Source organism: Nicotiana attenuata, unplaced genomic scaffold, assembly GCF_001879085.1.
Source record: "Nicotiana attenuata strain UT unplaced genomic scaffold, NIATTr2, whole genome shotgun sequence".
Taxonomy (NCBI): Eukaryota; Viridiplantae; Streptophyta; class Magnoliopsida; order Solanales; family Solanaceae; genus Nicotiana; species Nicotiana attenuata.
The window spans coordinates 124,119-137,684 of record NW_017672512.1 but is presented as its reverse complement, the minus strand read 5'-3'; the positions used below and the strand labels follow the sequence as shown (position 1 = coordinate 137,684).

At 36.0% G+C, this 13,566-nt stretch overlaps 1 protein-coding gene across 1 annotated transcript; it reads left to right on the top strand.

Annotated features, from left to right (window-relative positions):
* The first annotated feature begins 3,169 nt into the window (after nt 1–3,169).
* Nucleotides 3,170–8,270, top strand: LOC109213496 (probable rhamnogalacturonate lyase B). The gene is made up of 13 exons (XM_019377304.1): nt 3,170–3,255; nt 3,826–3,942; nt 4,090–4,209; nt 4,309–4,444; nt 5,272–5,442; nt 5,528–5,686; nt 6,159–6,265; nt 6,608–6,698; nt 6,814–6,955; nt 7,081–7,240; nt 7,463–7,579; nt 7,722–7,848; nt 8,034–8,270. Exons 1-13 carry the CDS (start codon nt 3,170–3,172, stop codon nt 8,268–8,270), a joined length of 1,770 nt encoding a protein of 589 aa, XP_019232849.1.
* Nucleotides 8,271–13,566: the final 5,296 nt, after the last annotated feature.

The following is a 13,566-nucleotide window of genomic DNA, read 5'->3' as shown; positions in this document are numbered from 1 at the left end:
GGGGTGGGGGGTGTTTCGGACAGTTTTATATTAAATGAACCCTTAGTTCCAAGCCGTTGGATGATCAAAATCCAACGGCTGTGATTGGATTGAATTGAAACGGCGTCGTTTGGGTTAAGACGGGGTTGGACCGGGTAAGGTTATTTGGGCTTGGGTTAATTTGGACGGGTTCTGGGTAATTTTTTGGGCTGGGCGGTTAAGAAGGGTATTTGGGCTGGGGAAAGTTGGGTCAATTTCGAATTTCTGCCCAAATGTTTAAACCCTTTTCAAAAAATCATTTTTCTCTCTTTCTCTTTTTTTAATTAATGAAATCCTAAGATAAAAATCCTAAATTAATTTAAATTGTAAAATTAGACTGATTATCTAATTACAAAAATTATAAAAGTTATTTAATCCTAAATTAAAAGAGAAAAAATCAATAATCTAAAAATAAAAGGAAAAAAAATGTAGAAATGGGTCATTTTTGTGATTTTCATTTTTAATAAAGCAAATAATTAATTAATTAATCCTAAAACTGTAAAAACAAACCTAAATGCCGTGCATGGTATTTTTCATGATTTAAATAAAAATTAGACATGCATAAAATGCAAATAATTAGATAAGAATTCTACAAAATTCCTAAGAATGGAAAATAATTAACAAAAATTTATTTCCTTGGGATTTTATAGGAGTATTCCATATAGGGCAAAAATCAGATGCTCACAATGGAATCCTTTCGAAATTCATGAATTGGCAATAATTTTTCTTTTTTTGAAATGCAGGACAAATAAGAAAAGAAATCTAATAATAAACAAGAGATTAGCATCTTTATTATTACTGTTAATTGACTTTCCTCCAGGAGATCTTTTCATAGCCCGGTTAGAATCTCTTTCAAGATTTAGCTTTAACAATCTATTTAATTAGTATTCTGTCCATATATAGTCTTCTTAAATCTTGAAATGATTTATTAATTTAATGACCAAATTTCCAACTTATAAAAGCTTAATACACATTATACTACATACACAGGAGACTAGCAGAGAGGTATGCAACTTCTTCTCCGTTTTATTTATTTTTTGTTTTCTTTATGTTATTACTATTATGTTATCATCATTAATCTTTTTTTTTTTCTCATTTATCTTTTAGTTTCACTTTCCAATGGAAACTAATACAAATTGATTCTTCCGTGTGTTTGTGTTTCTTTTCTTTCTGATTTTGGCTTCGTTTAGTTTTTTATGTTCATGTTTTAGCTTCAATATAATATTAATGGAGTTATTGATAAGAAGTTTAGTGGTGTTTACTTAAAAGTTTTTGAAGAAGAGTTGTTAGGACTTATTCGGATTACGAATTTTAGTATACTACTCCTCTTTCTCAAATTATGTGGCGATGTTTGAATTTCGGGAGTCAATCGAGTTTTTCTTTAATGATTTTTTTGTATAAATATATTTTCGAGTGAAATTACAGAAAATGGGGAAGAATAAGAAACTAAGCATATGTTTGTTGGAGGTCACTATGGTTGTTTTTACATTCTTCATAGTAGCTGCAGATTGTCGTCCACACAACGGGTAAGTCTCCGTTTCTTTTGTTTAATTAATTTTCGATCTATAAATTCATTCCGAAAATTATACAGCAAAGTCATATTTTTTTATTTACTACATATGAATGGGCTCAACGATGCTAGGAATGTCAAATTTAGCCAATAAAATATATCTGTCCAACATGTTCGCGTTTGAATTTGGACATAAGCAAGTTAGCCTATCTAATATCTTGCGGAGAAATTCAAAAATAGTCAGATTTACAATTGGTCATTCAAATATAGCCACAGCTTCAAAAATAATCGAAATTTAGCCACTTATTATGTAAGATAAATCTGAATGAAAACACTGCTCAAAATCCGGAAAAATACTCCAGTATAATATATTGGAGTTCCAGTATAATAATTGGTCCAGTATATTATACTTTTCCGCGTGTTGGAGTTCCAGCATAATATGCTGAAGTTCATACACACGTGCACCGATCTCCAGCATATTATGCTAGAACTTTCCGTGTTGCAGCAAAATAATGGCTATTTTTCAATGACTTTGCAAATGCTGGCTATTTTTGAATGATCAGTCCGAAAACTGGCTAGCCCGTGCTATTTTTACAACATCTTGGGACAATTTGAATAGCCAATGTAGTTTGAATTACACAAATAGTCACTTTTGAGCCTTATATTTAGAAGCTGACCACTTCTTCTGAAGTAGACCAGTGGTCAAAAGTTCGAAAATGACCACTTGGCGTAATGTTTAAATTCGACACCTGGTCAAATTCTGAAAAAGTGGTTAACTTCTAAATACGAGACCACAAGCGTAAACAGTGTAAAACCTATAAGAGAACTTATTAAAGCATAAATAAAATAAAAATAAAAATATTGCGTTGATTAGATATAGTCGTGATATAAATTTTTTGTTAGTTGGTTTGATAATTAAACAAATTATAATAACACAAACAAAGAATTGAAAAACAAATTTGAGTTGGACATGCAAAGTAATAAGTGATCTTTACACAAATAACTGGCTATATTTATTGTTTACTTTTTCTCGTTATATACATAGGTTATACATTGTTTAGTCAAAGCGAGTCGATCATCTTAACCTAAGTAAGTTTAAATATTGTTGTGACCATATAATATTGATTCAGCCTGTTTTAACTCATTAAAGTTAAACTAAGCCCGTTTTAACTCGCTCAAATTTAACTCAACCCCGTTAACGTACTGATTTGTTACTTCTTTGTTAGAATTAAAAACAGGGGAAGAATGACAACAATGCCAGCAGTCAAATTGGAGATACAAACAGAAGAAGTAAGTCTACATTTTGTTCTATGTTTACAATTTTACATCTTTAAAAGTTAGTTTATATTTGTATAAGAGGTTGTACTTAATTTTGATTTTATATAAATTAAATGTAATTCCTTCAATTATAATTCTCATTGTTTTATCTTCAGGTGATATTGAGCAATGGCTTCGCAAATATTACTTTATCAAAACCAGATGGCCACGTCACGTGCATATCATATGGTGGGATCGAAAATTTACTATCGACCAAAAACGAAAACGATAGAGGGTATTAAGTTTTAACTTATTGTTACACTAAATATAAAGTTTAAATTTTATTTAATGAAGAAAATAATTAATTATAATAATACTACAATTATGACAATTTCAGGTATTGGGATGTTATCTGGAATAATACTGGACCTCAGACAACTCGAAAAAAGTAATCTGTCTTTATCTCTCTGGTTGTTACCTGTTATATTGTATCGTATTGTTACTTCTAAATCTAATATAATTTTGGTTTTGATTGTTACTTAAATTTTATTATATCATATCTTTAAATCCATCATTACGTAACGACTAAAAGTGTCACTTTATGGAACGGCCGATTTGGTATGGTCCCATCGTTTCCTTATTTTTTTCCTCTCTTCTCGCCCTTCCTTATTATTAAATAATCTTATTTTATCTTTCACCCTATTTTTTTATATAATAACTTTACCTTGTACCTTACTTTTTCTTTATAATAATGTAGGTTTATTCTTCATATTGTTGATGCATGACATCATGAAACGACGACAAATAATACAATCTATTCGAATATTATATACATAAAAAAGATACAGTACAATAATACAATACAATACTATATGATACATTATATACATCAAAACGATACGGTATAATAATACAATATAATACTATATGATACATTATGAAACGATACATAACAACCATCTAAACAAGCTGTAACTAGTTGGTGATTTTTTTTTTTTTTTTTGAAATTTAAGTCCATAAACTTTGGTGTTATTATGCAGGTTTTCAGCAACAAGTTTTGAAGTCATAATAGACAATGAAAATCAGACAGAAATTTCATTTAAAAGAACGTGGAATGCTTCTCAATCTGATGAACCACCCTTAAACATTGACAAAAGGTGAAGTATTTCAATGTAAAAGCTCAATTTTTTCTTTCTTTTTGAAGTTTCTAATTTCGTTTGTAAAAATTATATTTACACTGTTAGAATATAGAAGTTTATCGTTGTATTCGACTATTTTCTAATATTTTAGCGCGCAAATTTCAGGTATATAATGCTACGCGACGCGCCAGGATTTTATACTTACTCAATCGTTGAACGTTTAGAAGGATGGCCACTTTCGTATATCCAAAATCTCAGGATTGTGTTCAAGCTTCAAGAAGACATGTATTTTATCTAAAATTTCTCATCATTAATATAAAATTTTAAAAATTTATTACTGGATTTATATATAAGTAATGAAACTGTATTTTTATGAATAAAAAGGTTTCACTACATGGCTGTCTCTGACGAGAGGCAACGGGTCATGCCAATGGAAGTGGATCGAAAGACTGGCGAGGTGCTCGACTACAAAGAAGCTGTTCTTCTTACTAACCCGACTAATCCAGATTTAAAAGGAGAGGTACATGACCCTATAATTAGCATACACATTTATTTAAAAAAGATTTAACTTATATATACTGACAATATAATTTTTTTTTTTTTTTTTAACGAAAGTCATCAAGCAAATTAACTTTGAAGCTTGTATGGTAGATAACTCAAAAGGATTCAATTGAGAGTTTGAGAAAATATATAGATCATATATTGCATTACCTTCATAGTCATAAATTTTGTTTAAATTAAACCATCAAAAGTTGTGGTTGGGTGGTAATTATATTACTGCTCCATTCTTAACTAGAGGTCTTAGATTCTAGTCAAGTGTTGTAAAAGGCGCGCTTAAAGCACGCTTTAACCCTTGAAGCGAGGCTCAAAACATATTGAGCGCTTATTCGCCTCTCTTTGTGGGCGCTTCAGTGTCACATCAAGGCTCTAAGGCATATATTTCCTTGTTATTGAGTGTAATCCTAAAAAGGCAACACTAAACAATTGATATTTCACATTATCATAATTTTTTTTCAATTTCTTTGTCCATATATTTGTTATTCATGCTTATAATTATTGGTCTTGGACTATATATACATATTTTTACGTTTTCTCCAGTTGCGGCTTTTTTCATTAAAGCGCACGCTTTACTTGCGCTTTGCACTTAAAACCCCAATAGACATTAGAGTTTTTTTTGCACTTTTCGCCTTTGGGGTAAAGAGTATTTTACTCCCAAAGTAGGACTTTCTGATGTAAATCTGATAAGTCAAGCTCCAAAGCTGGTACCGAACACACACTGAGTGAGAGAAAAAAATTTGTTTACTATTTGCATGGCTTGATGTTTACATACACGTATAAAATATGCAGGTGGATGACAAGTATTTCTATACAAATGATAACAAAGACGGTAAAGTTTATGGATGGGTGAGTGCAAATCCTCCAGTAGGATTTTGGATGATTATTCCAAGCAATGAATTTCGTACTGGAGGACCATTTAGACAAGACATTACTACACATGTTGGTCCAACTGTACTTTCTGTAAGTGATGAATTATTGAAATTCTATAATATGTAACACTTCATTTTCTTTCACTTTTAGTCATATATTTTAATCATAATTGCAGGTATTTGTTAGTACACATTATGCAGGAGAGGATTTAGCTATAAAATTTCAACAAGGAGAACCATGGAAAAAAGTTATTGGCCCTGTGTTTGTGTATCTTAATTCAGATGGTTCAGCTAAGGACAATCCCTCCATACTTTGGGATGATGCTAAGAAAAGGGTAATATATTCATCTCTTACTATTTGCTAATACCAATCAGTGTTGTCAAAGGCGAAAAGCGCAAAAAAGCTCTAAGTTATGTTGGGGCTTTAAGCGCAAAGCGCAAATAAAGTGCGGGCTTTAATGAAAAAGACACAAATGTATAAAAATTACAAATATGTATGTGTACTCCAAGACTAATATCTATTAGCATGAATACCAAATATATGGACAAAGAAATTGAAAAAAATATACAATAAAATGAAATATCAATTGTTTAGTGTCGCCTCTTTAGGATTATGCTCATTGGCAAGGAAAGATATGCCTTAGAGTCTTGATGACAACACTGAAGCGCCCGCTAAGCAAGGCGAAGAGCTCAACATGTTTTGACCCTCGCTTCAGGGCTTAAGCGCGCTTTAAGTGCGCCTTTGATAACACTGATACCAATTTGAGAAGTGAATTCAGTTGAAAGAATTCCCTGTCGAATTTACAGATGAATGAAGAAGTCGCAAGCTGGCCCTATGATTTTCCAGTTTCAAAAGACTACAACAAATCTAATCAAAGAGGAACAGTTAGAGGCCAAATATTTGTTAATGACAGGTAGGTCTTTTTTTCCAGTATTCATCCTTTTGTATCTGCAATCAAATTACTTTCAAATATATTTCAAAGTGAAAATACTTGATCTACTTTGGGCATTCAATTTTGAGCAAGAGTAGATTTGTTTGATTAATCTATGGTCATATCCATAGTGAGAGGAGTCCCAACTAGTTGAGATTAAACTAGTTAACCATGTAGAAATAAGTGTGAGATTCAAAGAACTCGTAATTTGTCTTTTAAGACAGATATTTAACATCGAAATAAATGAAGTTATTTAACTGAATATAAAGAATTCATACAGCAAATTTTGATTGATTAACATTCTTTCGTTTTTGTTTTTATAAGATTTATCAGTAAACAAGATGTGCCGGCTTCCAATGCCTATATTGGTTTAGCTCCACCAGGAGATGCTGGATCTTGGCAAAGAGAAAACAAAGTAAGGTTACATGATTTGTAAATTTATTTTTTAAAAAAAAAATAGACGAATTTTTTCAGTTATATAGATTTTTTTTAATAGATTTATTAACTTATTTGTTTCGTTTCATCTCCAGGGATATCAGTTCTGGACTAAAGCAGACGCTAATGGGAATTTTACCATAGAAAATATTATATCCGGTACATATAACTTATATGCAACAGTCCCAGGATTTATTGGTGATTACAAATACACTTCAAATGTACAAGTAACTCCAGGTTATACATTTTTACTCACCCAAATTGTATATTTTCCAAATTCTAAATAATTAATTCGTCAAAATAAGTGTATTCTCTCTAACAGCTAATTTTTTTTCCATTTATTTATTTGTTACCAAATACAGGTTCTAGTATTAAATTAGGGAGTTTGGTGTATAAACCTCCAAGAAAAGGAGCCACACTATGGGAAATTGGAGTGCCAGATCGAACTGCAGCTGAATTCTTTATTCCAAATGCACCTCCACAATATAAAGTTCACAAATACAAAAACAACTCTGAATCAATGTACGTTCCACAGATTTATTTTCCTTGTTAATTTTCAATTCTCAAAGCTCCTTAGAATGGATTATGAACTATTAATTAACTCATCTTAGCTCAAGTAACCTTTGAGCGATAATGATTCACCCAAAAATTAATTCATTCTGACTCACTCAATTTCCCTCCAACAATTCTTTTGGCACTCCTAATTTGTAATTGTAGTTCATTCACTTTCACTTTGGCTTGCAGTTTTCGACAGTATGGTTTGTGGAAACAATACAGTGTTTTATATCCTACAAATGATCTAGTTTACAATGTTGAGACTAGCAATTATTCAAGAGACTGGTTTTATGCTCAAGTTACTAGGTATGCCCTTATAGTTTCTTCTGCCTCTTTGTTCTAAGTCGCGCGCGCATACACACACATATATACCTAGCTCATTTTTTCCTTCCCTAACGATAACTATATCGAATTTTAATAACATTACGCTGCTGGAATTCTTTTGTAGGAATGTAGGAATCAACATATTTAATGCTACCACATGGAGAATTATATTCAATCTTACCAGTGTTGACAAGGCCTCAAATTACACTCTCCAACTTGCTCTTGCTGCAGCTCATGAAGCTGAATTACAAGTATGTACCTTACCCTTGATTTCTTAGTTTTTCTAGTTTTTCATTCGGTGACCGGCATTCGTATCGAGACTCCAACAAATTTAAATTCGCGCCATTATGCGATTTTGATATTTTTGAAGTCTTCAAAGTAATTTATTCAAGCTGACTTACATGATTTTTTTTTTTGGTCTATTTTTTTCCTCAAGGTTCATATAAACGATGAAAAAGCGCAAGAACCCCATTTTACAACAGGATTTATAGGGGGAGAAAATGCAATTGCAAGACATGGTATACATGGATTATATTGGCTTTATAGCATTGGAATACAAGGCAATTTGCTTAGTAAAGGAGCAAACACAATTTTTCTTACACAAACAATAGCTCTCACTCCCTATCAAGGAGTCATGTATGATTATCTTCGTTTAGAAGGACCTCATCAGTGATAAAATGGTCATTCAATTCCTTCATTTTCTAGTTTTTTTTGTGTGTGTGTGCTATACCGCTCGAAATGAAAGGAGAAAAGTGAAGGCGCATTCTTTTTTAACATGAAGCGATCAATTTACCCGGAAAAAAAAAGCAAGTTAATTAACATACATGAATCTAGTACTTATAATACTTAAAATGCAAGTACTATCAACACTAGCATCAAAATTGAACTTTGACAAGATTTTTCATAGTTACTTCATCGATTTTACATTTCTTTTTGGCCCTTGAGAATCTATTTTTTCGGTCTATCCATCCGGTGTTGGGAACGTAACCCTATAGTCGAACATATTTTGATTTGCACTGTGTAGGACCCATTAAAGCAGGAAATGATTCGTATCAAGCGTTCATCCAGTCTCAAAACTCGAACCTAAAATTTTTGATTGCGAGTAGTGGGATCACCTCCACCCCGCCATGCCACTTGGTACTAAAGACAATGGTGAATTATTTGAGATAATTGATGGAGAAAAGGGTAAAAGTAACATGACCTACAGTAAAAACAAAAGAAAAACACATGAACAAAAAAATCGTAAAGAAACTATCACAACAAACTGATAGCTAACTGGACCTTTAGCTAATGTTAGTTAAAGGGACCGTTGTGATGGCTTGCCTTAGGATTTCTCCCGAAGGCGTGATTAACACTATGCTAAGCCCGGACCCTTTTATGTTGGAAGCTCCGTCCGTAAATAAGTTCGATACCCCGATTTCGATTCTGACACTATTATTGCCTCTTTGGTTGCCGAGGCAGCAATCTCGGACTGAAATCGGCCACAAAGTCAGCCAAGACTTGTGACTTAATCGCAATTCTTAGTTTATATTCTATGTCGAACTCACTCATTTCGATGGACCATTTGGCCAGCCTACTCGAGAGTTCGGGTTTGTGAAGGATGTTCCGCAGAGGAAAAGTGGTCACCACGACTATCGGGTGACATTGGAAGTAGGGCCTCAGCTTCTGGGCGGCGACTACGAGAGCAAAGGCTAGCTTCTCCAAATGCGGGTAGCGAGTTTCTGCTTCCGTAAAATTTTTAGTAACGTAATAAATAGGAGATTGCGTACCTTCGTCCTCACGGACTAAAACTGCACTTACCGCTACTTCTGAGACTGCAAGGTAGACTAACAGTGTTTCACCTTCCTTTGGTTTTGAAAGTAAAGGAGGGCTTAACAAGTACCTTTTCAAATCTCTCAAAGCTTGATGGAATTCCAGTGTCCATTCGGAGTTGTTTTTCTTTTGGAGCAGTGCGAAGAAACTGTGGCATTTTACTGATTATCGGGAAATGAACCTGCTCAAAGATGCCAATCATCCCGTGAGCCTTAGGACTTCTTTCACGCTTGACAACTGAACTGGGATGTCTTCGATGTCCTTGATCTTATTGGGGTTTACCTCAATACCCCTTTGCGATAAAAAAAACCTAGGAACTTGCCAGAGCTGACCCCGAACGCGCATTTCTTGGGGTTAAGTTTCATGTTATGCTTCCTTAGGATGTCAAAAGTTTCTTGCAGATGCTTAAGGTGATAACCTGCATTCTAAGACTTAACGAGCTTATCGTCTATATAAACTTCCATAATTTTCCCTATTTGTTTTTCAAACATCTTATTTACAGCGGCTCCGGCATTCTTTAACCCGAAAGGCATCACATTATAGCAATATGTGCTGAAATTCGTTATGAACGAAGTATTTTCCTGATCTCCGGGTTCATCTTAATTTGGTTGTGCCCGTTATAAGTATCGAGGAAACTTACTAACTTGTGCCCGGCCGTCGCATCGATCATATTATCGATGTTTGGCAGTGGCAACGAGTCTTTGGGCACGCCTTATTCAAGTCCTTATAATCTACACACATGCGAAATTTATTGTTCTTTTAGGAACTACGACTACATAAACTAGCCAGTCTCGATACTTTACCTCTCGGATCAAACCGATATCAAGTAGGCGAGTTACCTCTTCTTTGAAAAATTTATTCCTGGCCTCCGCTATAGGGCGTTTCTTTTGTCTTACCGTAGGTATGTGGGATCCAAACTTAACTTGTGTACGACTACCTTCGCCGGAATACCTGTCATATCTGCATGCGACCACGCAAAACAATCGGTATTAGATTTAAGAAATTCAATAAAGTCAGACCTGAGCTCGGGGTGCAGTCCTGTTCCCAAGTGGAATTTCCTTTCTAAGAATTCTTCAAACAATGCAACTTGCTCGAGTTCTTCCTCCGTGGATTTGGTTGCATCCGTCTCTTCCAGTAACTGGAAATACCTTGGCACCTGATAGGATTCCGACGCTTTTACCCCCGGGATAACTTCATCCGATTCGGGAGCGGGCGCCGGTTCCTGTAGTTGTTTTTCCGCGTGTTTCTTCCCTTTTCTACTAGAGATCGAAATTGCATTCATCTCCCTTGCTGCCGGTTGGTCGCCCCTTTTCTGCTTAACTCCTTCGGGCTTGGAAATTTCAGCAAGTGATGATATGTTAATGGTACAACTCTCATCTCGTGCAACCATGGTCTTCCCAGAATAATATTATATCCCATATCACTATCTACCACTTCAAAAAGAGTCGTTTCATCATTCCTTCAGTGTTCGTGGGCAACAATATCTCTTCTTGGGTTGTCATGCTCGTGAGGTTGAATCTGACGAGGAGTTTTGTGGCCGTAATGATGCTTGAGGTGAGTTTAGCTTGCTCCAATACGTTTAATTTTAAAGTCTAGCACATTTAAAGAAATTACCAATGCGTCATTGTGCGATAGCAGCAATCCGTCTACGTCCTCCTCCGTGAAAGTGATGTCGTTTTCGGCAACTTCCCGGAGTCTTTTTCTATGGGTTATTGATACTTTCGTCTTTTTTGTTGCCGAGAAGGTGACCCCATTTATATCGTTCCCCCCAAAGATCATGTTGATCGTCTAGCATGGGGGATCTTCTCCTGCTTTTGAGGGTTCCGCGTTGTCTCGGTTGCGACCATAGTTGTTCGTAGCCCGGTCACTTAAGAATTCTCTGAGATGACCATTCTTCAACAGTGTCACCACTTCTTCCAGGAGATGGCAGTCCCCAGTCCGGTGTTCATTCGCCCCGTGGTATTCACACCATAAGTTGGGATCCCTCTGACTGGGATCAGATCTCATTGGCTTCGGAAACTGTCTTTTTTTTTTTTTAATGTTTCTCATAGCTGATACCAACTCTATTCACTGACATTGAAATTGTATTCTGATAGCTTGGATTACACCAGTGAAGGTAATATATACGTCGACTTTACCCCTGGTGTAATCCAGGCTATCAAAATACAATTTTAATGTCAACGTAGTAGAGCTGGTATCAGCTATGAGAAACATCAAAGAGGCACAATTTCTGAAGCCAATGAGATCTGATCCCAGTCAGAGGGATCCCAACTTATGGTGTGAATACCACGGGATGAATGGACACCGAACTGGGGATGGAAACATCTCTTGGAAGGAGTGATGAAAATGACTCTTTTTGAAGTGGTAGATGGTGATATGGGATATAATATTATTCTAAGAAGACCATGGTTGTACGAGATGGGAGCTGTACTATCAACGTATCATCAGTTGCTGAAATTTCTAACGCTCGAAGCAGTTAAATAGATAAAGGGCGACCGACCGGCAGCAAGGGAGACGAATGTGATTTTGGTCTGCAGTAGCAAAGGGAAGGAACACGTGACATAGCAACTACAGGGACCGGCGCCCGCTCCCGAATCGGATGAAGTTAGCCTAGGGGTAGAAGTGTCGGAATCCTATCAGGTGCCAAGGTATTTCCAGGTACCGAAAGAAACAGGCAACAAAATCCACGGCGGAAGAACTCGAGAAATTTGCATTGTTTGAAGAATTCTGAGAAAGAAAATTCCACTTGGGGACAAGACTGCACCCCGAGCTCAGGTCTGACTTTATTGAATTTCTTAAATCTAATGCCGATTTTTTGCGTGGTCACTTGCAAATATGACAGGTATCCCGACGGAGGTAGCTGTACACAAGTTAAGTTTGGATCCTAACATACCTCCGGTAAGACAAAAGAAATGCCTTATTGTGGAGGCCAAGAATAAATTCGTCAAAGAACAGGTAACTCGCCTACTTGATATCGGTTCGATCCAAGAGGTAAAGTATCCAGACTAGCTAGTTATTGTAGTCGTAGTTCCTAAGAAGAACAATAAATTTTGAATGTGTGTAGATTATAAGGACTTGAATAAGGCGTTCCCCAAATAGGGAAACTATGGAAATTTATATAGACGATATGCTCGTTAAGTCTTTGAATGCAGGTGATCACCTTAAGAATCTGCAAGAAACTTTTGACGTCCTAAGGAAGCATAACATGAAGCTTAACCCCGAGAAATGCGCGTTCGAGATCAGCTCTGGCAAGTTCCTAGGATTTTTTGTATCGCAAAGGGGGATTGAGGTAAACCCCGATAAGGTCAAGGCCATCGAAGACATCTCGGATCAACTGTCAAGCGGGAAGATTGACAGCTTTGAGCAGGTCCATTTCCCGATCATCAAAAAAATATCACCGTTTCTTCGCACTGCTCAAAAAGAAAAACAACTTCAAATGGACACCGGAATGCCAGCAAGCTTTGAGAGATTTGAAAAGGTACTTGTCAAGCCCTCCATTACTTTCGAAACCAAAGGAAGGTGAAACACTGTTAGTCTACCTCGCAGTCTCAGAAGTAGTGGTAAGTGCAGTTTTAGTCCGTAAGGACGAAGGTACGCAATCTCCCATTTATTACGTTAGTAAAATGTTGATGGGAGCAGATACTCGCTACCGCATTTGGAGAAGCTGGCTTTATCTCTCGTAGTCACCGCCTGGAAGCTGAGGCCCTACTTCAGATGTCACCCGATAGCCGTGGTGACCACTTTTACTCTGTGGAACATCCTTCACAAACCCGAACTCTCGGGTAGGCCGGCCAAATGGTCCATCGAAGTCAGTGAGTTCGACATAGAATATAAGCTAAGGACTGCAATTAAGTCACAAGTCTTGGCTGACTTTGTGACCGATTTTAGTCTGGGATTGCTGCCTCTAGCAACCAAAGAGGCAGTAATGGTGTCAGAATCGACATCGGGGATTTGGACCTTATTTACGGACAGAGTTTCCAACGTAAAAGGGTCTGGGCTTGGCATAATGTTAATCACACCTTCGGGAGAAACCCTAAGGCAAACCATCAGAACGGTCCCTTTGACTTGCAGGTCTCGAACTGGCTCGAGGACTAGATTCCGAGGTCATAAAAATCAAGTGCGACTTACAGTTGGTGGTAAATCAGGTCTACGGGATC